This window comes from Podospora pseudocomata (assembly GCF_035222375.1).
Source record: "Podospora pseudocomata strain CBS 415.72m chromosome 1 map unlocalized CBS415.72m_1, whole genome shotgun sequence".
Taxonomy (NCBI): domain Eukaryota; kingdom Fungi; phylum Ascomycota; class Sordariomycetes; order Sordariales; family Podosporaceae; genus Podospora; species Podospora pseudocomata.
Genome location: NW_026946363.1, coordinates 3,091,957 through 3,116,680, shown reverse-complemented (window position 1 = coordinate 3,116,680; position 24,724 = coordinate 3,091,957). Strand labels below are relative to the sequence as shown.

Sequence of the window (24,724 nt, the reverse complement as noted above, 5' to 3'; positions counted from 1 at the left end):
ATCTGCTGGAGCGCTGAGCCACAGTGCCCAGGAGTGACGCAGTACGTACTACCCCCCGATTATCTTACGCCAACCATCCAAGGCAGTCGCATTTCAACTTCCAACCGCTTCATTGTCCGTCCAAGAGAAGGCATTATTTCTGAGCTGTATCTTTTACCACCGTTTTCCCCGGACTAACTACCGTGCACCGGCATAGCCGTCATTTTACTGCTTCGACTCCGCGCCCTTCCAATTCTTGGCCTTAGACGCCGATCGTCTTGTTGCAGCCTCGTCCCAACTCGCCGGCCTCCTTGTAATCGAACAACACACGATGCCTCCTCCTCCTCCACCACCTCCGCCGCCGCCGCCCGGCTTTGGAGGTCCTCCCCCTCCTCCACCACCTCCGCCCCCGGGAGGCGGTGCTTTGCCGGCGCGTCCGCCTGCTGGATTGCCGAATAGGGTGTGTTGGCAGAGAGACCTGGCTGTTATGGAAAGCAAATTCACTAACCGTCTTGAAAGGGTGCCTTGCTACAAGACATCGGCAAAGGAAAGGCGTTGAAGAAAACTGTCACGAACGATCGATCGGCCCCAATCATCGGCAAGGTATCTGGAGGCGGAGGTCCCGGCCCATCTTCTCTCGGTGCCCCCCCCGTTCCTGGCCTACCTAAAGCTCCTAGCGGTCTCGTCCCTCCTTTGCCTGGAAATCGTGGGAGAAGTAATAGCGATCAGAGTGATAGACATCAACCGGCACCAAGCACAGATGGACCCCCACAACTAGCTGGCCTATTTGCTGGAGGCATGCCAAAACTGCGCAAAACAGGTGGGGGCGTTGATACTGGTGGTAAGGCGCATCGGATCATGAGTGTTGGGTATCACTAACAGCCATCCAGCAAGTCGAGAGTCTTCCTATCTCTCAGATCCCGAATCTTCCAAGTCAGCACCAAAGCCTCCAACAATATCCGCTCCGAGACCTCCAGTGGGAGCGGCTCCTGCTATACCAGGAAGGCCATCACTACCCAACACATCGAGCGCCCCTGTTTTCAATCCATCGGCTGCCAATCTCCGGAAAACAGGTCCGCCGCCAATTATTGGCAAAAAGCCACCCCCGCCACCTCCGAGTTCTCGCAAGCCTTCGGGAGCCCCTCCACTTCCCGGCGCACCAGCACCCCCTCCTCCGTCCTCGGCCCCACCCCCTCCGTCGTTTTCGGCCCCTTCGCTTCCTCCCGCCCCTCCTCCGCCTCCTCCGTCTGCAGCCCCACGACCACCGCCGGCTCCAGCCCGCTCACAACCGCCGCCGCCGCCTGCTCCAGCCGCGGCCACAAATAATATCTCGCAGAGTATCGCGGCTCAAGCAGCAATTCGTGCGGCATCCAGTGTATCGTCTCCTGCGTCAGCCCCTCCTCCACCACCCCCCCCTCCCTCGAACGATGCTCCTCGCTCGCCGGCACCACCCCCTCCTCCTTCAGCGGCGCCAGCTCCCCCCTCTCTAAGCCACACTCCATCCAGCGCTTCAGGTCGAGCGTCTCTACTTGATCCGAGCAATTTCACGCTTGCGCCAAATGGTGGAGGAGCCAAGACCCCAAGCCCAACACGGAATGTGTCGCTATCACACGGTCCAAGTGGAGGTGGCGGTGGTCGCTACGTAGTACAAGACTCGAGGTGGAAGTTTACTAGTGAGGAGAACTTTCCGAAGCCAAGGGACTTTGTGGGAGGCCCAAAGAGGTATCGTGCTGGTCGCGGAAGCAGTGTGCCGCTTGATCTGGGTGCTCTTTAGAATAGGCGGCAGCAGCAGTACTTGCGGGGGTAATATTGGAGAGATGGAGGTGTAGGAGCGGAAAGTCACGGAATCAATGACTTGGCGGATGAGGTGATTATGGTTGGTATGTGAAAGGGAAGCCCAGCGTAAGGCCACTCTTGTGAGGCTGCTTGGCCGCCTTTGGTGGGAGTGTTAGAAGCGACAAGAGAACCCAGGTCACAGATGGAATATCCAATTTTAGGTAGCATTTTGTCAAAACAATCATATTGAATCAAAAATCGATAAAAACTATCAACCATCTTGTAAATCTGGTGTATCAGTCATTTCAACAGTTGGACAATGTAGTCATTTCTTCCTCCACCTGTCAGGACATGATCTCGATCCCAGTTATACCCAGTTTCCCCCCTTTCTGCTAAGTGGATGTACTTGATTGATTTGAAGTAGGAAAAAAAAACGCTAAATAAAAAACAACAAAACGCCTTCCAGATAACAAAACATGCCCTTCCTTGTGTGTGTGTGTGTGTGTGTGTGTGTGTGTGTGTGTGTGCATAAGAAGACTGTGGAACTTCCTACTTTGGGGGTATACATAACATAAGCCATTCCGTGGGAAAGCAAAAGCAAAATACGTGAGATGGGTGGGTAGAGACTGGTTTTCGATATTTTGAGAAAAGAAAATGGCGCCTACACCGGATAATGAGATTGTTTGGGGGGGAAAAACCGGTTTAAAATCGAAAATGGGGTATCATGGTAGCGACTGGTGTTGGTGGTGGTGGTGTTGGGTTCGATATGAAGGAGGGCGGGGACGTGTGAGAGTGGTTGTGTGGGAGTGGTTGTGTGGGGGTGGTTGTGTGAGAGTGGTTGTGTGAGAGTGGTTGTGCGAGAGTGGTTGTGTGAGAGTGGTTGTTTGTGAGAGTGGTTGTATCGTATTTGTGGTCGATTGTGGGGTAGTGGGTGTGTATAGTTATGTGTAGGTGGTTGTAACTTGTAACGTATGGGGCATGATATGGCTTTGTTGGGAACCTGTGGGTCGTAGTAGAGTGGTGAGCAAGGGTCATGTGGGTGAGCAGGGTTATGTTCTCGTTATAGACTGAATTTTCATGGAAAAGGAGAGCAGCAGATGCCTACATTTTGGCTGGGTGAGCCTCTCGTCAAGAAACCCCATTCACTCGCTACTTCCGGAGCTGTTGGAGGAGGAGGAGGATGTGCCTTTCTTCACTTCGTAGAAGGGTTCTTGCTCATGATGGTTCACCAGGTCTGAGCAAGATTGTTGGGTCATGGTGTTGTAAGCCATCTTGTAGAGTGGTAGAGGTGGTAGTGATGTGAAATGGTTGAGTGGATGAATTGGGCTGAGTGTGCGTAGGTAAACGAGGTGGACTTCGGGTAGACTTGTGAAGCTGAGATGTTGTGTGATTCCGGATGAATTCACTCTCTCGTTCACGGTCTCCAGATGCCATCTTTATACCCGTGAAAGCCCAATTTTGAGCCGCAAATACGTATCTTGATGCTGTCCATCACCCCACTCGCTGAACATGGTTCACATGAGCGGATCGACCCAGGAGCATATTGCAGATCGACTAGTCCGTTTATTGGCAGGATTTGGTGTTGTTGCATAGAAGTGCGCTCATGCTTGCAGGGTGTGGCATATCCCGACCTTCTTGGATTCAGGAGGGGGCGAGCATGGGAGGGGAGCATGGAAGGAGGGGGCCAGAAGCAAATCGATCCAGAGAGGGGCTCGCCAGCTGTTCCGTTGCTTTGTATCTTTTTTGAGCCTCAATTTTGGGAGTCTTGCCTGTCGCCCACCTCTTTCCGGCTCCTCGTTTCTTCCTTCTTTCTTGCTGATGGCTGTCATGCATGTAGGTAGTGTAAGTGCAGCATGCAAGCAGCACACACCCGCCCCGGCTTCTCCACGGCTGGACCCAGCATCCCCAGCCGGCGTTCCGAGTTTGCAGCACTGTTGGTTCTTTTGACTGTGAATATTTCGCGAGTAAATACGAGTGATCTTCATTCCACATTAAAAAAGGACATGAAATATTAGGACTCTAGGTGGAAAGCCAGCCTTGGATTGTCTGAGGTAAGCAAGGCGATGTATGTATCTAAAACTGCCTGGCAGGGCTGGAGACATCAGTTGTACCCTTGTCTTGATGGAGGGTAGGTGCTCTATGGGAAGTAGGGGAGTGGAGGGCAGTCGAAGAGGTGCAGGTGGCTGCCAAGCCTCTCGCCGGTCGAGGACGGACCAATGCTTACTCACGTCCTGCTGGAAATAATGTCGTCTGTAGAGCATGTTGGCGACTGAGACGAGTTCTTCTTCTTTACACCTTGAAACTGACCGTTTTTTTCGTTGTTGCGAAGTGTTTTATGAAGGCAAGTGTTTCTGTAGACCGAGCGGCGTGCAGGTGAGCGTTTTTATATCAAATTACCCCTGGCTACGTGCGCATATGCTCGGAGGCTGTGCTGGCAATACGGGTCTTCTGAATTTACAATTCCCTCTTCGAGATAGTTTCCACACGCTGGGGCTCTTTCGTCAGGGAGCTTAAATCAACGACAACCCTTCACTTACACCAATATAGCTCCATTTCACTCTTAGTTGCCATAAATTATCTCAAAAATCTATGGTGTTGCTGGTTCTCGATTTGGATTGACATCGAAGCTTCTCGAGCTGGCGTGCCAGAAGATATCAGGATGAAACACCGCCGTTCGGAATACCCCTTCCACCTCGACTCAGAACATATTGACCGGTGAGTTTGCCGAGTGCTTTCAATTCTCACGCGACACATCTGCAGCTGTTTACAGAGTCGGACAATCTCTCGCCTGAATTCTCATGCACACTGGATGCTACACAACTAGAGGCATGAGGCTCTTCTAGGCTGGTCAAGTCGGGCTCCGATGAATGACCGCCCGACGTCCCCAGTCTCTCGAGAATCGACTGCCGAGAAGCCGTCGAGCACGGGTTTGCCTGCCACCTCATCGGGATGCTGCATTTTGCAACACCAATTCAGATGACCAACCGGTTGGGTTGTCCCCCCGCGTTCTTGTCCAGCGTCCCGTAGTGTCTGTAACATCAAATATCGTCGGTAATTATTGCCACGTCAACCGGCGGGCCGAGAGACTGACCTCCTCACATTGGCTAGTGTTGTCCGTGACAAATATCGCCGTGGGGTGTCCGATCTTGAGGTTGCCTTCAAACCATCCTGTGAGCCATCCAGCTTTCGAAGCACGTAAGCCACACCGATCCATCATGGATTTGGCCTGTACAAGCTGCCGTGGTGGTCGTGGTTGAAGGACCACCTTAGAAACCAAACATCGCCGACCATTGGGACAGGTCTCTGCAGGAGGGTGCAGATGCTTCTGCAGCTGTGCTGTGCTGTAGAGACACAGTCGGGAGTCAGACCAACTTCCATGACAACCTCAGCTATCCGAGACATCACCCCCTCTATCACATCACCATGTCTTCATCCGAGGAACCCAGACAAACCACTTATTTGCTCTGTGTCCGAATACGTGCAAGTGTGTGTTGTCTGGGCTGAAAGGAAAAAGAAAGAAAACCTCTCGTTCATGGTTGCGGAGCCGGAGCGGGGCTGCTGTCGAGCAGGTGTTCCCCCCGCAGTTTGTTTCCAGTCATCTTGTGTTCATCGTGATGACTGCTTGAGGAGGCTCAACTGTCGCGTAGGGCAGCAAATCGATCGTAAGGATTATTCAAGTGTGTGGCATCCAGATCTCTCAGAAGGAAAGTAGGTGAGCACACAATTTCCTAAAGGAGAAGCACGGCAGAGGTATTTCGACTTGGTGCTGATCCAGGCACGTGTCTGTTCTGGCGACTGAGGGATGTTCATAATGCTGTACATTTCATGATGCCCGAGGACGCCATCCTTGCGCTTATTATCAGGCAAGAATCTTCATCGACGTGACATGGCCTTTTCCGCCTTTCATTCACCCGACCCGGCACTGGGCGAGAGCCGTCCGGTAACGAGAAGTTGCCTAGATGATGACGTCTTGCGCCTGAATCACATTTCTTCGGACTTCTAACTGATGGCAAGTCTGGAATGATGTATGTATGCCACTATCAGTCCATCTACTGATCTTAAACCTCTTGTTATTGCGACCTCACGCAGCTGGTAAGCATCCCAGGTTGCATCTCTACGCAGTAAATCGTCTCAGACCTCTGGCATCTTATCGTTATCGCACCTCTTGCCGCGTTACCCCTGCTAATCAGAACCATCGCGTCATTGGACAGAAGCGTGCCCTGTCCAGCAGACAAGCAAGTGGGGATGGTTTGAGCTGGTGACAGCGAATGAGCTTGCAGGATGGCCCAGGATGACCTCTCCACTTTTCCCCAAACAAGCTAGTCTGGTCACGCTGACCTGCCAGCCCCAACCCACGCCCTCACGGCGGCCACTGGCACGCTCCCGTCCGTTCTGCCAAGCTTCAACCAGCCCGGCGCATGCTCACTCACCCATCGAGGCTGGAGGGACAAAGAACGACAAAGCCTCAACGAACCTATCGACTATCAGGAATTCAACCTCGCTTCACCAAGAGAGTACTCATCCACGATACCTGGCTCCTGGCGTCGCACGTCAACGTCAACGTCAACCCATTCCCCGCACTGTTGGTTTGTTCATCGAACCATCCTGTCAAACAGGTTGTCTCCTTGTTCACGGCTCCACTTTGCCCGGGCGGGGACCAGCCAAGGGGGACAGCTATCACCAAACCGGAGTGCGCCGTAAACCAACAAACACGGGGCTACAACTTAACAAATCACCAAGCATTTGAAAGACCTGTTGTCTATCCAATAAACAGCTTGCGTTTACGATGGGGCCCTACGATTCTCAAGGCGCCGGGCCGGGAGGGCTGTATGGCGATGCTCCGGAGAGCGCGGGGGCCACGGGGCGATCTGACGGGACATCGCCGCGTCGCCGATATGATGGTCAGTACTGCATCGAGAGTGATATCCATCTCGCCAATAAACTAACTTTTGAACATGCAGAGTCGTGGGTAGAAGTAGCCTCGCAGCCGTCGTCTTCGTCCTTGTCATCTATCGGAGATGAAATCGTAACTACGGGCCTCAGGGTCGGCACCAACTCGTACCCGCCCAGGCCGAGGAGGTCGCAGCAGCACCGGCCAATGCCCGCATCTTTCGTTATCGGACATCCCTCCAGTCGTGGCGGCGCTACCAGCAGCCAGGAAGAATATGACGAGACGGAGAGTGAAGAGGATAGAGTTATGACGAGCTCAAACGAGGCAGTGCATCCCTCGGCGAATCTGCTGCGTTACCAGACTACCGTCCGCCGGGCCATAGATATCGATACTGATAGTGACGACGACGAGAATGCGACCGCCCTTGGTCGCCCGTCAGATGCGCCCGCATTCAGGCCACAGCCAAATGCCTTCTCGCACCCGCCATCACACCTAACCCACCGCCACTCAACCAGCTCAGTACCTCCTCACCACCCACCCCAATCACGGCCTCCCATGCCTCACCGCTCACACGCCCGTACGCATCGCGACCACCCGAATTTCATGTCACCTGCCTACCAAGCCGATCACGACGCCGCGCTTCGTGCTTCACTCACGACTCTGCTGTCGTGTGCTCAGGCTGCTCGTGGTCTTGGAAAGGCCGATGAGAGACGTGGAGCCGGACCCTCAAATGCCGGCATGGGTGGACTCGGTGCAGGGGTTGGTGTCCTGCCAAGCTCGCAACCGATGGAGCTGAGGCTCGTTCCCGAATCGGAGCTCCTGGCCGAAGGCCCACCTCCGCCCTCCGTTGGCGGATCCGGCGGGCCGCCCAAGGCTCCACTTCGAACCGCATCCAACTCCAGTGCTCCCAGTGCCCCGTGCTCCACGTCGAGCAGAGGAAAGGAGGAGCAGCAGGATTCGGCAGAGAAGCACAAGCGTGGCACAACCAACCAGACGAAATCCTCACGGGCTGTCAAGAAGAAAAAGACCAGCTCACCTGGATTCGCCGAAGGGGAGACAGCAACCTTCCTCAGCCCGACGCTCATGACTTGGGTGGTGAGCGCTGGTGTGGTGGTATTGGTTTCCGTGGTAGGGTTTGGGGCAGGCTATGTCATTGGGCGCGAGGTAGGTCGGCAAGAGGGGAGTGCGCTGGGTTCCTTTAGCGCTGCTGGTTCGGCGTCAAACACCTCTGCGAGCTGTGGGCGCGAGCTGGTCAAGTCCACATCCGGTGGAACGCTGAGGAGGTTCCGATGGGGCTCGATGGGAAGCAGTGTGACTGCCTAGGACTTTTCCACAGGCACGAGTGACAGACGGATGATCGATGACAGGACATCTAATGAAGTTTTATGCCGTTGATGATCTTTGATAAGCGGCATTATACACACATGAATGCGCGGTTACGATAACAACGATGAGTATGGGGACGCGGGGTTTTCATTTGTCTTGGATCACATGGCGTTTTCTTTGATACGCTACGGCGACGTTGCTTACGCGTGTTTGCTGGTATTATCTTTTAATAGCATTTTGATTTGACTACCTGGCAAAGGAAACAGATAGGAGTTTTGAAATAAACAAATTTGATATTCACATTTTCTGCACATGACACATGCCTTACCCACGTTGCAACGCTTACTGAGATGCCAACTGTATACACGATGGCAATGCTAACCTCAACGACGACCGACATGCCTTTTTACGTTTTGTTTTTCTCAAACCAGAGGTCATATCAACTTGGCGACTTCCTGGGCCGTTTCGTTTTACTCTTCTAACCTCAGCAAGAACCTTAGTTTGGACCATGCCATCTCGACCCACTAGCTCCTTCTCTTTTCTCTCCATTTTTCTGCTGCTTACAAAGGGTGCGGGCATCGGCTTACAAAGGACCTGCATATAAGAAATGAAACTACTGTCTCACTACTATACCACCCTCCCAAGTTATGATTACTACTGTTTCGTCTCGATCACACGCAAAGACACCCGACAGCGGTATTGTTGCCTTTCCGAGAGGTGGACGACTATCAAGTTATCAACACATGAGTATATTACCGCGCAGTAGTTTGTCTGGAAGAGGTCAAGTTACCGAGTGTGGAGGGGAAGGGAACGCGCGTCTTGGTGCTTGAAGGGGAGATCCGGAGATGCGGCTTTCGGTAGGGGGGGCGATTTCGTGATGGCGTCAGGGGGTTGTTATTGGGGACCATGGGTGAGGTGTCTTGGGTAGGAAGGAGGATGAGGGGTGTCAGATGAGTTGTTGTGGGCAGATGGAGAGGTTGACGAGCAAGTGGTAGTACAACCTGATGTGTGCGACGGAAGTTCTGCTGTTGATATACAGGATCAAAGACGGGGATCGCATGAATGTGTAGGACAACCTAGACACGACGTGCGGGCCGATAGACGCGGGTCACCTCACCGGCGGGGGAGGGTCTAACCTACCTACCTACCTGGTAAGTTTAAAAAGCCATTGGTTCTCACTCTTCAGAAAGCTCTCGTTTCTAACCTGCTTGTTGTAGAGGCTTATAGTCGTGTCTTCATAGACCCTTCAACAACCTGGCTATCACCTCGTTCTATCAAATCCCAAACACCGCCAGGACTCGAGACACAATGGCAAGTTCCACCAGCAGAGACAAACACCCCAACCCCCCAGCCATCGTCGGCATGGCCTGCCGGGTGCCCGGAGCCATCACCCCAGCCCGTCTCTGGGACAACATCCTCAGCCAGATCGACCTCCAGCGCAAGATGCCCCCCGACCGATTCAACATCGACGCCTTCTACCACCCAGACCACACCCACAAAGGCACGCTCAACACCAAGCACGGCTACTTTCTCGACCAACCCCTCGCCGACTTTGACGCCGAGTTCTTTGGCGTCTCGGGCAAAGAAGCCGAGGCGATGGACCCCCAGCAGCGTCTCCTCCTGGAAGTAACCTACGAAGCCCTCGAAGACGCGGGAATCCCCCTTGCTTCTGTCAGGGGTTCGCGCACGTCGGTTTACTGTGGGATGTACACCACTTCCAATGATTACCACAACCTTCAGAACAAGGACTTGGAGTACTACCCCAAGTACGCCATCACTGGGACGGGGAATTCCATTCTTAGTAATAGGATTTCGTACATGTATAATCTGTACGGGCCGAGCATGACGGTTGACACGGGGTGTTCGTCCAGTCTGACGGCGTTTCATCTCGGGTGTGAGTCCCTTCGTAGTGGGGAGGCGGATATGGCTGTTGTTGTTGGGTCGGCACTGCATTTTGGGCCGAATACGTATCAGACTATGACTGATATGGGGTTTCTTAGTTCTGATGGGAGGTGTAGGAGTTTTGATAGGGATGGGGAGGGGTATGTGAGGGGTGATGGGGTTTGTGCGGTGGTGCTGAAGAGGAGGGAGGAGGCGGTTGGGGATGGGGATTGGGTGAGGGCTGTTGTGAGGGGGAGTGGGGTTAATCATGACGGGAAGACGGATGGGATTACGCTGCCGTCGGCGGAGTTGCAAGAGGGGTTGATTAGGGAGACGTATGGGAGGGCGGGGATTGATCCGGATGATACGGAGTATTTTGAGGTGAGTTTGACTTGTTGGTGGTGTGTGGTTTGGATGGGAGCTTACAGATATACATACCTTAGGCTCATGGAACGGGGACCAAGGCGGGCGATCCTCGTGAAGCTGCTGCTATCGGTAAAGTCTTTGGCACGTCTACCCGCACGAGACCGCTTTATATCGGCAGTGTCAAATCCAATATTGGACATTTGGAAGGCGCGGCTGGTCTTGCGGGTATTATCAAGGCGACGTTGGCTATTCAGAATGGCAAGATCCCGCCCAATATGCATTTCCACAAGCCTAACCCGGAGATACTCTTTGACGAGTGGAAACTCAAGGTTCCCACTTCTGCCCTGGACTGGGTCGAGTCAGATGGAAAGCCGCGCCGGGCAAGCATTAACTCTTTTGGGTATGGCGGTGCGAATGCCCATGTTGTTCTTGAACAACCTCTTGACTCCCCAACTGTCATAGTCAATGGTGTTGATAAGGCCAAGACGCGGCCATACCTGCTTCCGCTCACTTCACACTCGGAGGTAGCCGGCGAGAAAGCGATCAGCAACCTCGCCAGTTACCTCAGCAGCAAGAAGGGGGGTGATCAGCAGACGCTTATCCGTGATCTAGCCCACAGCTTCTCTACACGCCGCTCAGTGCACAGCAACAGGACCTTTGCTGTCCTGTCACATGGGGCTGGTGTTGAAGAGCTAGCCAACGCCCTTTCATCTGGGGCATCAAGCGCTAAATGGACTCAACCTCTCGACAGTGAACAGCCTATTCGAGTAGGGTATGTCTTTACGGGCCAGGGTGCCCAGACATATGACATGAGCCGGGAGTTGATACTTCACTCTGAAGCGTTCCGGGCAACACTGGAGCGTTGCGATGAGGCTTTACAGACGTTGCCTGATAAGCCTGACTGGAGGATTGTTGATGAGCTCCTTCGTGATGAGGAGGGGTCGCGGCTTTCTAAAAGCAGGTTCTCGCAGCCGGTGTGCACGGCTGTTCAGGTTGCAGTTGTTGACTTGTTGTCTGATTGGGGAGTGAAGCCGTCGGCGGTGTGTGGGCATTCGTCTGGTGAGATAGCAGCTGCGTATGCGGCGGGTGTTTTGTCGCTTGAGGGGGCGATTGTCACGGCGTACTACCGTGGGTTGTACATGTCTGCTGGCCTTGAAGCAGCAGACTGCATCCCAGGGGCGATGATGGCGGTGGGACTGTCAGCAGCTGAGCTAAAGGTTGAGTTGGGGGCGTATGCAGACCGGCTCACCATCGCGGCTATCAACAGCCCTTCTAGCGTGACGGTCTCGGGAGACTTGGACGCAGTCACGGAGTTGAAGGAGAAGTTGCTTGCTCGGAAGGCGTTTGCCCGGCAGTTGAAAGTCGAGCAAGCTTTTCACTCGCATCATATGGCTCCCATGGCTCCGCGGTATCAGGCCGCGCTGGAGGGGAGGGAGTTGGCTGTTTGTTCGCAGAAGCCTACCGCTAGGATGTTCTCTAGTGTCACTGCCCGTGTCGTCTCCGACTCCGGGTCGCTCGGGCCGGGGTACTGGGCAGCAAACATGGTCCAACCAGTTCGGTTCTCTGACGCTCTCACTGGAGCGGTTCTGGATGAGGAGGAGAAACCAACAGTGGATATCCTTCTTGAAATTGGCCCTCACCCAGCCCTCAAAGCCCCCGCTAAAGAAGTCCTCAAACTACTCGGGCTAGACAAGACCCCTTACCTCGGCACACTCTCTCGTGACCGCTCGGCATATAAGTCCCTTCTTAGCACAGCAGGAGAGCTTTTTACTCTCGGATACCCCGTTGATTTACCAGTCATCAACGGCCCTGGCAACCGCCTCGTGGATCTACCAACCTACGCGTGGAACCACAAGAACTACTGGTCTTTGAACCGCCTCACCACTGAGCACCTCCACCGCGAAACACGACACACACTTCTTGGAGTTCCCGTTCCGGGGGGGGTTCATCACATCCCAAGGTGGAGGAATTACATCCGGTTGCGTGAGATCGCTTGGTTGAGAGATCATTGTGTAGATGGGAAGGTGGTTTTCCCCGCGGCGGGTTATTGCTGTATGGCTATTGAAGCGGCGGTCAGACTTGGGGACCGTAGGAACGAAAGCATTGCCGCGGTGCATCTGAAGGAGGTCTTGATAAAAGCCCCGCTTGCTCTGAGGGAGGACCATGACGAGGGGGCGGAGACGGTGTTGGAACTGAGGCCTGTGGCGGAGTCGGCGAGGACGTTTTCGGAGGAGTGGTTCGAGTTTGAGGTTTCGAGTTTTGAGGAGGGTCTGGAGACGAGGCATTGCCATGGGAGGATTTGGGTCGAGTATGGCGAGCCGAGGGGGTTGAGGTCGTTGACAAAAGTGGAGGGGGTGGAGGAGATGAGGGGGAGGTCGGATAGGTACGTGAGTGCCAAGTCGCTGTATGAGAGGTTGGAGAGGCTAGATTTGAAGTATGGGCCTTACTTTGCGCTACTAAAGGGAGATGTTGTCTCTGGACCGGGTTTTGCGGTTGCCGAGTTTGAGTTTGATCCGATGGTGTTTCCGAAGCATGAGCTGGAGGAGCGGACGGTGCTTCATCCGACGTTGTTGGATTCGATGTTTCATGTTTTGTTTAGTGGGATTGAGTCGAGGTTGGGGAGGGAGATAACCGAGGCTTTTGTGTCGACGTATATGAAGACGTTGGATATTTCGGGGATATTGGTGGAGCAAGGGGGGAGGGGGGGGAGGAGGGGGTATACGGTGCAGACGAGGACGGAGTTGCCGAGTCAGAGGATGGCGGTTAATCATATTTTGTTGAGGGAGGAGGGGTCGGGGGAGTTGATTATTGAGGCTACAGGGAATGAGGTTACTGCGTTGGGGAGTGATGGTCAGGGGCAGGGGAGGGCGTTGTTTTTCCGGCAGAGGTGGCAGCCTTGTTTTGATTTGTTGGAGGGGGCCGAGGTTGAGGGGGGAGTTGGGGGGCTGGTGAGGTTGTATACCTTTCAGCATCCTACTTCGAGGGTTTTGCTGGCTATGAAATACTCTGAGGCTGAAGCTCTGCTGGCTCATTTGGCAGTGCCAGTCACGGGCCGACCGCTGTATGAGACTCTGCATATTCTGAGCGAGGAAACTCAGTGGCCGGAAAGGTTTGATGTGTTGGCTGGGCCAGAAGGCCGGTATGATCTCGTTATCGTGGGCAAGGACGCTGAGCTTTCTCCTGAGGCACTGCAAACATCACTTGCCAGCAATGCTGTGGTTGTCACCAGTGAGTCTCTTACGGAATGGACACCGGTTGCAACCGCTTCCGAATGGACCGCTTATCGCCCAGCAACCAACGTCTCCACAGCTCAGATTGACTTGACAGTGATCCTATCAACTGTTTCCTCGGAAACAACACGAGCCATCATGGAAGAACTCGAGGCATCCCCCTACATCGCCTCAGTTACCACCACCACCATAAACGAAGTCACCGCTCATAATCTCACCACCAAGTACGTCGTAGTCCTAAGCAGCCTTGACAACCACTCAAACCCCATCGACCCCCCCTCAGAATGGTTCGGCACCCGCCACCTCCTCACCCTTGAAAACATCACCCTCCTCTGGCTCACCCTCGGCGCAACAATCCAATCCACAAACCCCTCTCACGCCAAAATCCTCGGCCTCCTCCGCGTGGCCCGCAACGAAAACCAAGCCTCTCGCCTCCTCTCCCTCGACATCCAGCCCTCCACCTCCCCCGCCCTCATCACAAAACAGATCCTCCCCTGCCTGTCAACCGCCTCAGAAGAGGACTTCTCCCTCCACCACACAACCCTCCACATCCCCCGCATAGAAGAAGACCTCCCCCACAACCGTAAACTCCCCTCCGGCCTCGGCAGCCTCCCCCAACCCTCACCTTACAATTCCCACCCCTCCCTCGCCCTCCGAGTAGGCAAAATCGGCCTCCTCGAAACCCTCCACTTCGTCTCCCTCCCCCAAGACAACACCGCCCTTGGTGATAACCAAGTCCTCATTCGCGTCAAAGCCTCCGCCCTCAACTTCCACGACCTGGCTGTAGCGTTGGGGATAATCCAAGACTACAACATGGGCAACGAATGCGCGGGTGTCATCACCGCCGTTGGCGCCTCCGTTACTAACCTTTCCCCTGGGGACCGGGTGGTAGCTTACCGTCCTGGCCAGGGGGCACATCAGACTTTTGTTCGTCAGGATGGTGAGATGTGCGTGAAGATACCTGACACAATGTCATTTTCTTTGGGGGCGAGTCTGCCCGTTACGATGACGACGGCGTTTTATTCGCTTTTCACGGTTGGACGGTTGAAAAGGGGAGAAACGGTTCTGATACACAGTGCTGCTGGGGGGGTTGGGCAGGTGGCGATTCAGATGGCGAAAAATATCGGGGCGAGGGTGCTGGTTACTTGTTCGGAGGGGAAGAGGGGGTTGATGAGGGAAAGGTATGGGATGGAGGAGGGGGAGGTGTTTAATTCGAGGGATGATTCTTTTGTGAGGGGGGTGATGGAGGCGACGGAAGGAAAAGGGGTGGATGTGGTGATTAATAGTCTGGCTGGGAAACTGCTTCATGCCACATGGGGGTGTTTGGCGCCGTTTGGGAGGTTTGTCGAGATTGGGAAGAGGGACATACATCAGAATTCGAACTTGGGGATGGATCCGTTCAGGAGGAATGTCAGTTTTGCTTCGGTGGATATGATTTTGGTTTATGAGTTGGATAAACCCCTGGCGGCGAGGTTGTTGGGGGAGACGTTTGAGATGGTGTTTTCTGGGGAGGTAAGGCCGCCTGAGGGGTTGTTTGAGTATTCTTATGGTCAGGCGGAGAAAGCGTTTCGGTTGATGCAGCTGGGGAGGCATACGGGGAAGATTGTTCTTACTGTTGATGAGGAGGAGGAGGAAGAGGTGATGGTTGCCCCGCCGAGTTATGATCAGAGGCTGTTATTCAAGGGGGATAGGACGTATCTTTTGGTTGGGGGGTTGGGGGGCTTGGGGACGGGGACGGCGGAGTGGATGTATCTTCGTGGGGCGAGGAGGTTTGCGTTCATGTCCCGGTCGGGGGATCAGAGTAGTAATGGGAGGAAGACGGTGAATTGGCTCAGGTCGAGGAAGGCTGAAGTCAGTGTTTACAAGGGGGATGTGGGTGTTTTGGCTGATGTTGAGAACGTCGTTCGGGAGATTGGTCCTTCGCTGGCTGGCGTTTTTCATATTGCGGTTGTGCTACAGGACGGCATGATCAGGTCGTTGTCCTTTGATCAGTACCAGACCGGGCTGCACACCAAGTGCACCGGTGCGTGGAATTTGCACACAGCAACGTTGGGCATCGACTTGGACTTTTTCGTCTGCTGGTCGTCGGTGTCGGCCATCTGCGGTAACAAGGGACAAGGAGCCTACGTTGCCGCCAATGCGTACATGGATGCCTTCATGCGCTGGCGACGGGAGCAGGGCCTTGTCGGAACGGCTATGAATCTTGGTGCTGTGCCCACGAGGGGCTTGGTTGCTGAGAATGAGCTTGTCAGGAAGAGCCTCGACAGAAACAAGCTCGATATCCTCACGGAACAAGAACTCATGTTTTTGATTGAGGAAGCAGTACAGCTGAAGAAGCCTGATGCCGCCACAGATGGCCTCGACTGGCATCAGCTGATTGTCGGCGTCAACACAAAGGAGCCTGATGTTTGGTGGTCGGAGCGGTCCGTCTTCCGCACACTGTATGCCAACAGATCGTATGGCACCGGGGCCGGCAGCGGTGCTGCAGCTGGTCAAGTGAACACGGCAAGCCTCCTCGCATCCGCAGGGAGCGTTGAGGACAAGATTGCCGTCTTACAGCAAGCGTTCACCCAGAAAGTGGCAACAGTCTTGAGCACACCAACAGAGAGCATTCTGCCAACCAACCCGTTATCATTCTATGGCCTCGACTCAATCGTGGCTGTCGAGTTCCGGAAATGGTTCAAGGAAACTGCCGAAGTTGACCTTTCGCTGTTTGATATACTTGGTGCAAAGTCCATTCAGGGGCTGGTCGAAAAGGTCGTGGCGTCGATGCCTGTTGCAGCAGTATCTTCGAGCGAGGAGCGTGTGAAGACAGGTTCGGGTGAGAAGCAGACATCAGCGAGTGTTATCAATGGCCAACATGATCAGAGCAGGAAGCTGGATCACATCCCGAGACTCCAAACGTCTGGTCCGGTGCCAGTGTCAACTCACCAAGCGAGAATGTATGCTCGCCATGTCCGCGCCGAAGACAAGTCTCAGATGAACCTATGTGGTGTCCTGCGCATCAGTGGCCACCCAGATCTACCTGCACTAGGAAAAGCCTTCCACGAGACTGTACGACGGCACCAAGCACTGAGCACAGCATTCGTCCAAGACGGCAACCGGCTCGTTCAGTCACCATCGCCAGAGCCGAAATGCCGTCTGGTCATTGAGGACGTATCCTATACCACATCCCCTCAAACAGAGCTCCAGATCATCATCTCACGTCTTCGAAACCAACAACTCGAGATAGCCAAAGGCGAAGTAGCAACTATGACCCTCGTTAGAACATCAGAAACCGAGTACTTTGTCATCTTCATCGCCCACCACATCTGCTTCGACAGAGCCAGCTTCACAATCCTCTCAGATGACTGGATGGACCTCTACGACGCGATCCGCTCCAGTCGAGACCTCGACACGGTCCCCTCCCCACCCATCACCTTTGCGGACTTCGCCCGATGGCACAACACCCTCCTCAAGTTCCCACCAGCCCTCGCAAACCTAGACTTCTGGACCCAAGAGCTCACCAACCTCCCAACCGCCGGCACCCTCCTCCCCTTCGCTCAGCGAAAAACTCGCCCCTCAACCTGGCAAACCCACCGCCGTCACTTCACCACCCAACTCCCCTCCAAATTCTCCAAACGCCTAAAGCGCATCTGCGCCCACCTCTCCTCCACCCCCTTTCACTTCCTCCTCGCTGCGTGGCGAGCCTACCTGTTCCGGCACACCGCCGACAAAGATTTCACAATCCTAATGCTAGAAGGCAACCGTCCCCACCCCGACGCCGAGTCTGTGATCGGTTGCCTAGCTAACGTCCTCCCTCTCCGCTTCAACAACGACTGCTCCCTTCAGACACCCTTTGAAGATGTCATAATCTCCGCTCGGGACCTCACGCTTGAGGCGTTGGAGCATGCGGAGGTGTCGTTTGATGATATTGTCGATCGTGTGGTTGGAAAGGAAAACAGACCAGAGGGGTATATGCCGCTGGGGCAGGTGGCGATTAACTTCCAGATGCATGGTGGTGCGCCGTGGGAGTATAGGCATGCTGATTTTGAGGTGGGGGTTCATCGGTTGTATAATATTGGACATCCTTGCGAGCTGGTGCTTGAGGTTGTGGAGGGGGGGGAGGGGGAGTTTGGGTTTTTTATGCAGCATTGCACTGTGCTTTATCGGGATGAGGATATGGATCGGTTTGGGGAGGGGTTTGTGAGGTTCGTGGAGAGCGTGGTTAGGGACCATAGGCAGGTTGTGGGTGAGGTTTGAGGGTGGTCCTTTGGGGGGTGAGTAGGAAGTCAGGGGCGAGTGTTGCCGTGAGGGATACGGGCTTTTCATCATAGAAACAGACATGGTGTATGTCAGCTCAAAACCACACCATGACTCCCAGTGACAACCATAGACTCTGTTTGTTTCTTATCATGATATTGTAGCCTCCCAACTTACTTGTGTTACCCAACGAGACAAGTAGTGAAGTGTATTTCCATCCTCTTCAAAGTTTGGCTCACGTCATCTACCTACCTCTTTGGGTGGTGTCACTACCTCCTAACTTCTTCCTCATTCTCCCTTTGTCTAGCTGCTTTCTCATTAGACGCGGGACTCTTGACCGGTAACAATAATCTTGGATGGTAGGCAAGTAACGAAGTTGTACGACCGGGCAGCCTCGCCTTGCCTCGCGATGCTATTGGTGACGATCACACTTGAAGGAGGCAATCATTCATCCCATGGCTTCCTCTGCTTGCAACATAAATAGGGACTTCTATGGAAAGTCAGGTTTATCTTTTCCCCTCTTTTTTCGTAATGTCGTCCATCCATCCATCTGTTTACTTTGGTGCTGGTAACTCTTGAAAACATTCCAGCCCATTTCAAGTCTCTTCTCACAGAACCAGAGACAAACACCTGCTCATCATCATGACGATAAGTGTTTGGTACTGCGTGAGTAAAACCCTGAGGGCATTCCATCTAGTCCTAACCTGCCACCGGTCTCCCCAACTTGATCTTCCCATCCATGAATTAAAGCTGAGCTTCACCCCCAACTAACCACCTACCTACTATACACAGGAAAATTGCCTCGACGGGCCCCTATAATACCGTCCTCGACATATACTGCGCCAACTGCAACGCCCCACGCAATTCACACTGTACCGTCCAGGGTGTGCCCCCTCGGCGGTCGCTATTTCAGCCGCCCAGAAATGCCGCCGTCACAACCACCTCCTCTACCATGACCTACTCCTCCTCCTCTTCTTCGAGTTACCCGCGCCAAACATCGAGTCGATGAGAAGGTCACTCACTCTGACCTGCGGGTGATGGTTTGTTTGTGCGTACCTGTAGGCAGGGCAGGGCAGGGCACCTAGTTTTGACTGTGAGCAAGTCTTGACGTGAGCAACAGCTCGGTCTTGTGTATCTAGCTCACAGGTTGACTTTCATCCGAGACACAGATGAATATGATCTACTTCTTCATTTACTGTTGCCGTGCTCTCTGTACAAGACCTCATATCTTGATCTTCAGTCTCCCTTTCCGCATTCTTTACCTGTCAAGGAGTCAACATAATATTTGCCAGATAACATCAACACCCAGCCCCCAATGTTGTATCTTGAGCTGAGTACAGTCGTATGTAAGGGTATGTACTAAAAAGGGGCCCCCCTTACCCGTGGTCTAATAGCCGTCAAGATTGGGTACGGAGTCAGTGGAGCTTTTCGAGGGAAAAAAAAACCAGGAAAAAAACATACAACACCGAGGATTCCCCAGTGGTCACCCACCTGAGTACTGATTCGGCCCTCAGCTGTTTGACTCGGGCAGAGCGGACGGGATGCCGTATTTTCAGCTGGGTGTGGTCGTATGTGACGGTTTGGGTCGGGAGATGAGTTCATGTGTAGACAATGAGACTGAGGAAAAGAAAATAGGAAAAATACATACAACACCGAGGATTCCCCAGTGGTCACCCACCTGAGTACTGATTCGGCCCTCAGCTGCTTGACTCGGGCAGAGCGGACGGGATGCCGTATTTTCAGCTGGGTATGGTCGTATGTGCTTGTTGGGGTCTGAAGATGGGATTATGTTTGGACGATCAGACCAGCACTGGGCATGCTCCGGTGGTTTGAGAAAGCGCCAACTTTAAAACATACCAGCGATACAGCTTGGGTGTGTCAGTAATCGATAGACAATCAGAGCAGGAAGACTGTGTGTGGTTTGTAGAGGTACAAGTTTGAAAGGCACATCAACCGTCTCAAAGTCCGGGAGCATCTCTCCCTGCACCAAAGACACACACACTCACATTGTTATTTATGTATGGCAGGAGAAAAGAACAAAACTGAAATCTGACGCAAAAATGCAAAAAGAATGTTGTGACTCGGATACCGGGAGTCGAACCCGGGGCTGTTGAGAGAGAAGCAATCACTCCTGAGAAGTGAGAGTCAACGATGTTACCGCTACACCATACCCGATGGAGGATGGTTCCGATTGGATTGATGAAAGCAGGACTGGGTTGTGGCATTATGATGGAAGGCTTGTCCCGGCCCAAGTTGTGGGTGGAAACAAGTTTTTTTCCGTCTTGGTGGGGGACGGCTGCCAGTTGTTGTTACGTACTGGCATCAAGGTTAGGGATAGCCTCACTTCGCACTTAAACGGAAAACCTGGGGACAGAAATGTAAGCCAGAAAACAACACACAATGTCCATTTTCTCTGATCATCTCATCTATCCCAAACACAAACCCAAGCCCATCGTATATTATACATAGGCATCCATCCTCAGCAGGAGGCGATCGCAATCAAGCCAACAACCAAGAGCCGCGATACTCAGTACCGCTGTTCCTACCATGGTGATAATCCCATCCCACCACAACAGGAACCCCCTCTCCAGCCGCTGACCCAACAACAACACCAGTCGAGCCTGTTTCTGATGAACCAACAAGATCCATCCCAACAAAGCCCACTGCACAACCCCCTGACGAAACCCCAACTCCAAAAAGCACCAAATCAACCCACTTCCCAACCTCAAACCCTATCAATATCCCCAAAGCCAGAATCAACAGGCAGACCGTGAGCGTAAGCGAGCTGCTAACCTCTCGTTCAACCCAGTTCTGCCTGAAGCTCATCTGCCCAATCCGCATGTAAAACATCTCCTTCCTCTCCTCCTTCACCTTCCCTTCATGACTACTACTATACCCATAAACAACCCCAAACAAATCCGGCACCAACTCCACACTCTCCTTTGGCCGTGCCGTGGGTTTCTCCTCAACCCTTGGTGAGAAAAATTGTCAGGTCAGGGTCATTTATTGACTTTTTCCATCACAACATCGTCAGCAACAACAAGAAAAAAGAAAAGTCAAGGAGAGCTTACAGCAGTGTCAACGAGACATCACCCTGCAGTCTAGCCTTCAGCTCAACCTCCACGTCAAGGTTAAGCCCAAGCTGAAGCCTCACAGGCTTGGTGTCAGCCAGACGGGGCAGCACAGCAGGGTTGGACAAGCCGCCAGCCTGGGCGAGCTGCTTGTTGTTTCTGCGGCGGCGACGGCCGCGCGAGTCGACCGACGAGGCGTCCGAGGCGGAGTCGTCGAGCTAATGATTTCTCACGTCAACACATCGTTCGCGTCGGGCGTCGAACAAAAGCAAGGGAGAGAACAAAAAGATTTACCTGGCGGCGTAAGTCAGCAAGGAGCTTCTCTTGTGTGTTATTGTTTGATGATGATAATGGCTGTTGTTGTTGTTGTTGTTGTTGTTGTCCACCAGCACCAAATCTCTCCCCAGCTCCCATACCCCTATCATACGTGGGACGAGAGGGGGGCAGAGGGGGGAGATTGGTTGGGTTGGGGAATGGGGAAGGGGCAGCAGAGGAAGAAGGAAAGGGAGGAGCAACCTTGGGCATGACGGGGTTGGAAGCCATTTTGTCGTTTGAAGAAGAGCTACTACTCAAAAAGGATGTGTCTTGGTTGATAGTGATACAAGTCAGCGACTGCAAGAAACTGTGCGAGTGCTGGGCGTAAAAGACTGTCGGCCTGCGTTTGCGGGATTGCTGGACGAGGCGGAGGGGACGGGCTTTTCCCGACGAGGTGAAGACGGTGCGAGAAGGCTTTGCTGATGATGACGGTTGAACAAGGGGTGGTGAGACTGACTGCTGCCGACGAAAGGATGTGTCGGTGGGTGATCTGCCGTCTTCTTCTTCAAAGTCGTCTAACCGATGGTGATGGTGGTGATGGGCGGCTCGCGCAGGTAACGGTCTAGAAGGGAATGCCGGCTTCTTAGGACCGAGTGGATAATGAAGATAATCGTTGGAGCCGGGAAGCGGCGGGAGGGTGCGCGGGGTAAGTGAGTACCTTGAGAGCGAAGAGAGGGAGTCTTGACGACGACGATGATGTTGTTGATGATGCTGGAGAGAAGCTTGAACGCTTTCCCCTGGCCGGTGAACGGGAAAGCGAGGGAATGTACAAAGGTGAGAATACCGCTGCTGGGGTTGATCCACGCCGTGCGGCTCCTGTAGTAAATGGGTTGGTCGGACTTCCAGAGCCGACGAAGAACAAAAATGAAGTAAAAGTTGTTGTTGATAGAAGCTGGTGCTTGCTGATGCTGAGAGGAGAGATGAACACAAAACAACGAGGGAGATCCACGGTTATATACCAGATCCATCAACCTCTTCCTGCAACCTCCAAACTGCTCATCTCCATGCCATCACTCCCAAAGGAGAGTCAGTCACATCTTCCACTGGACAGAATACCTCGACCTAGACCCCTGCCAAGACGACCTTTGCCTTCCTCCCCCCCCATATCCGGCAGTTCCATATCCCCCAATCGCCTCATTCGCAACCTGAACAAAACCCCAGCCTTGCTTCAACTCCTACGTCAACGTTCGTGGTCGTCTTCCTCCTCTGTCGATGTTTGTTTGGAGTCAGGGGTGTCACGTGCCACCAACAAGGGGCTACCCGCAAGCGACAATGCTTGTCTTGCTTGTGTAAGCTTGGGCACGGCACTCCCAAAACAAGCACTCGTACGATCTCGGATGAAACCCTAGACTTTCACCAATCGCCACAGACGTTAGAACTCAGACGCGTGGGACGATTTCCCATCGGAATCGTCAGTCATCCTGCCTCTTTGACCCTCAAGTCCCCCAACACCTCCAACCTGCAACCATCCATCCTGAGTTATGTTGATGCAACGGTTTCCTCCATTGTGAAGATCCCCCTTTTTTCGCAACATGATAAACAGCCAAAACATCAACTCGAACGATTTTCTCTAGGCGGCGAACTGTATATCGTTGACATTTATCTTATCCTCGGGTCATCATAGCGTATCCTCAATGTACACAATATCTCGGTGCGATTGTGACCGAAAGAGCGAGCAGCTTGGATTGAGTTGCGAGTCAGATACCGAGTTCGCGCGCCAGAAAAGTCCATGCATCTACCTAACAAATACCGACTTCAGACGACCAACAACAAAAGAGAAATCTACTGGCAAAACATCACAAATAGTTGGCCACCCGGCCAATTACACAAAACAGTAAACGCCTTCGTGATCCCAGCCAGCCCCTGTTTTTTTTCGTCCCAGAGATAGGGAGAGTACATCATTATCAGGCCACACGCCGGGCTCACTTTTGTTTCGACTCTTGATGACACATCTTGACTGTCCAACTTTGGTTGCCAAACACCGTCCTTTCATCCAGTCATCTCCATTGGGTCATCAAGCCCCGGGGTCACCATTCCCAGTCCATCTCAGCGGGTCATCCATCCCAAATCTCACACAGGGTCATCACTCCCCAAAGGGTCACCAATCCCAACCCATCTCAACCACCATCAATCCCACCTTACCACTCCCCCATCAAGTCTACGTACTCAACAAATCCCTCACACTCATCCCCCGCCCCCTCTGCTCCCCATTCCCATTCCCATTCCCATTCCCACTCCCACTCCCCCCACCCCCACCCCTTCCCCCCATCTGATTCAACATCAACAACGCAGCCGTAGCCTCCTGATCCAAATCCCTCGGCCCCAGCGCCGGACTAGTCAACTGCGAACCCAGCCCTCCACCCCCATACCCATACCCAACCCCCTGCTGCGGCCCAAAAGCCGGACTCGTCATCGCCGACGAAGTCCCATAGACACTACTACCCCCTCCCCCCCCAAGCGAGAAAGACCCAGACCTATAATGATCCGTGCCCGTAGAAACAGAAGAAACAGACCCGTGCCGATTCCGGGATTGATCCAGCGGCAGCAAAGCAGGAGAGATAGACGGCAACCTCGAGTGAGGGTGCGACACAGTAGGCGTAAACGCCGGTGATGGAGCCGTCGAGGTAGGTGATGAGGGAGATTGCCCTGTCATTTCCACGTCTTCGGGGGAGGAACTTGACGGGATATACGGTGCGAAAACCGGGGAGGGGAGGGTGTTAGTGGTCGGGGTGGGCGCGTTTGCTTCTGATTCAGATGTTGTGTTGCTGCGTTGGGCTTTGAGCTGGCTGACGCAGTCTTCGAGGTAGCGGACGTATTCGATTGAGGCCTGGGGACAGGTATGTCATTAGTAATAGGAAGGAAAGGGGTGGGAAAAAAAGGGGACATATTACCTGTAGAATAGCCAGCTTGTGCATCTCCCCAGTGCAAGCTGGGATCAAGCTTTTGAGAACGGCAAACTCCTCATTCATTTTTGATCTTCTTCTACGTTCGATGAGGCTGTGGGCGGTTTTTCTTGCGATTTTCCTCCCTGCGGCGCTCGTGGCGGAGGGTTGTTTTCTCTTGGTTCCGGCTGTGGTTGTTGTGGTGGTAGTCGTGGTAGTAGCACTGCCGGCTGCGTTGTTGGACTTGGAACTGCCAGCAGCAGCAGCCGTCCTTGTCGTCGATGTTGTCGACACTGCCGTCTCCTCCTTGGGCTTCATCTGAATGATCTTGCGAGACCTCGTCGGGGGAGGCGGAAGGACAAACTCATCCTTCGTTGGGGCAGGCTGAATAGCAGCAGCAGCAGCAGCAGCCGTCCGCCTTCTTGACTTGACCGTCTCGCTGGCTTGCATTGGAAATACCGTCTGGGATGAAGATGCTGCCGCGTTTATCGGTTTGGCAGCTATAGCTGGAGGAGGCAGCTCAAACGACATCTGAAGCGACACCATCTTTGATCCATCCTTCCCTTTGATGTCGGTTGAGGAAGCCGGAGTCGGGGGTAATGTCGTTCGAGGCATCTTGAATGACCTGATCTTGATTGTGACCCGAATGAATGTATGCGTAACAAGATGAAAGTTAAGGCACAGGCGTAACAAGTTGGGGACCGATGCTCCGGGACGAAACGTGCTCAGCACTGGTGATGAAAGAAGCAAGGGAAACGAGGCCTT

At 53.6% G+C, this 24,724-nt stretch overlaps 7 protein-coding genes and 1 non-coding gene across 8 annotated transcripts; 3 read left to right on the top strand and 5 right to left on the bottom strand.

Annotated features, from left to right (window-relative positions):
* Nucleotides 1–47: 47 nt before the first annotated feature.
* On the top strand, nt 48–2,031 carry QC762_111890 (uncharacterized protein). The gene is made up of 3 exons (XM_062885607.1): nt 48–439; nt 499–820; nt 870–2,031. The coding sequence occupies exons 1-3, from the start codon at nt 311–313 to the stop codon at nt 1,751–1,753; spliced, it is 1,335 nt and encodes a 444-aa protein (XP_062748584.1). The 5' UTR covers nt 48–310; the 3' UTR covers nt 1,754–2,031.
* Nucleotides 2,032–3,740: 1,709 nt separating this feature from the next.
* Nucleotides 3,741–5,594, bottom strand: QC762_111885 (uncharacterized protein). Its single transcript, XM_062885606.1, has 2 exons — nt 4,847–5,594; nt 3,741–4,785 (listed from the first exon to the last, which is right to left on the bottom strand). Exons 1-2 carry the CDS (start codon nt 4,970–4,972, stop codon nt 4,576–4,578), a joined length of 336 nt encoding a protein of 111 aa, XP_062748583.1. The 5' UTR covers nt 4,973–5,594; the 3' UTR covers nt 3,741–4,575.
* Nucleotides 4,884–8,288, top strand: QC762_111880 (uncharacterized protein). The gene is made up of 3 exons (XM_062885605.1): nt 4,884–5,780; nt 5,967–6,656; nt 6,717–8,288. The coding sequence occupies exons 2-3, from the start codon at nt 6,542–6,544 to the stop codon at nt 7,967–7,969; spliced, it is 1,368 nt and encodes a 455-aa protein (XP_062748582.1). The 5' UTR covers nt 4,884–5,780; nt 5,967–6,541; the 3' UTR covers nt 7,970–8,288.
* Nucleotides 8,289–9,280: 992 nt separating this feature from the next.
* Nucleotides 9,281–17,691, top strand: QC762_111870 (putative PKS/NRPS-like protein biosynthetic cluster; the record flags this gene model as incomplete). Its single annotated transcript, XM_062885604.1, has 5 exons — nt 9,281–9,738; nt 9,883–10,234; nt 10,297–13,117; nt 13,238–13,623; nt 13,675–17,691. 5 exons carry the CDS (start codon nt 9,281–9,283, stop codon nt 17,689–17,691), a joined length of 8,034 nt encoding a protein of 2,677 aa, XP_062748581.1.
* Nucleotides 17,692–19,771: 2,080 nt separating this feature from the next.
* Nucleotides 19,772–19,866, bottom strand: QC762_0010510. Its single transcript has one exon. It is a non-coding gene; the product is annotated as a tRNA-Glu (tRNA).
* Nucleotides 19,867–20,416: 550 nt separating this feature from the next.
* Nucleotides 20,417–21,305, bottom strand: QC762_111865 (uncharacterized protein; the record flags this gene model as incomplete). The annotated part of the gene is given in 4 exon segments (XM_062885603.1): nt 20,417–20,476; nt 20,485–20,662; nt 20,763–20,980; nt 21,279–21,305. Coding segments are annotated over 4 exon segments (483 nt in total).
* Nucleotides 21,306–21,592: 287 nt separating this feature from the next.
* On the bottom strand, nt 21,593–22,045 carry QC762_0010490 (uncharacterized protein; the record flags this gene model as incomplete). The annotated part of the gene is made up of 2 exons (XM_062882900.1): nt 21,593–21,639; nt 21,736–22,045. 2 exons carry the CDS (start codon nt 22,043–22,045, stop codon nt 21,593–21,595), a joined length of 357 nt encoding a protein of 118 aa, XP_062748579.1.
* A 1,190-nt stretch (nt 22,046–23,235) lies between these two features.
* Nucleotides 23,236–24,574, bottom strand: QC762_111860 (uncharacterized protein; the record flags this gene model as incomplete). Its single annotated transcript, XM_062885602.1, has 2 exons — nt 23,236–23,904; nt 23,969–24,574. 2 exons carry the CDS (start codon nt 24,572–24,574, stop codon nt 23,236–23,238), a joined length of 1,275 nt encoding a protein of 424 aa, XP_062748578.1.
* Between the last annotated feature and the right edge of the window lie 150 nt (nt 24,575–24,724).

What these genes read in the sequence shown, in the direction of transcription:
- QC762_111890 (XM_062885607.1), top strand. Translation starts at nt 311, where the DNA reads ATGCCTCCTCCTCCTCCACCACCTCCGCCGCCGCCGCCCGGCTTTGGA. An exon ending in CTGCTGGATTGCCGAATAGG is followed by an intron (nt 440 to 498) that starts GTGTGTTGGCAG and finishes CCGTCTTGAAAG; the next exon opens with GGTGCCTTGCTACAAGACAT. An exon ending in TGGGGGCGTTGATACTGGTG is followed by an intron (nt 821 to 869) that starts GTAAGGCGCATC and finishes ACAGCCATCCAG; the next exon opens with CAAGTCGAGAGTCTTCCTAT.
- QC762_111885 (XM_062885606.1), bottom strand. Translation starts at nt 4,972, where the DNA reads ATGATGGATCGGTGTGGCTTACGTGCTTCGAAAGCTGGATGGCTCACA. An exon ending in ACACTAGCCAATGTGAGGAG is followed by an intron (nt 4,786 to 4,846) that starts GTCAGTCTCTCG and finishes TTGATGTTACAG; the next exon opens with ACACTACGGGACGCTGGACA.
- QC762_111880 (XM_062885605.1), top strand. Translation starts at nt 6,542, where the DNA reads ATGGGGCCCTACGATTCTCAAGGCGCCGGGCCGGGAGGGCTGTATGGC. An exon ending in GCCGCGTCGCCGATATGATG is followed by an intron (nt 6,657 to 6,716) that starts GTCAGTACTGCA and finishes TTGAACATGCAG; the next exon opens with AGTCGTGGGTAGAAGTAGCC.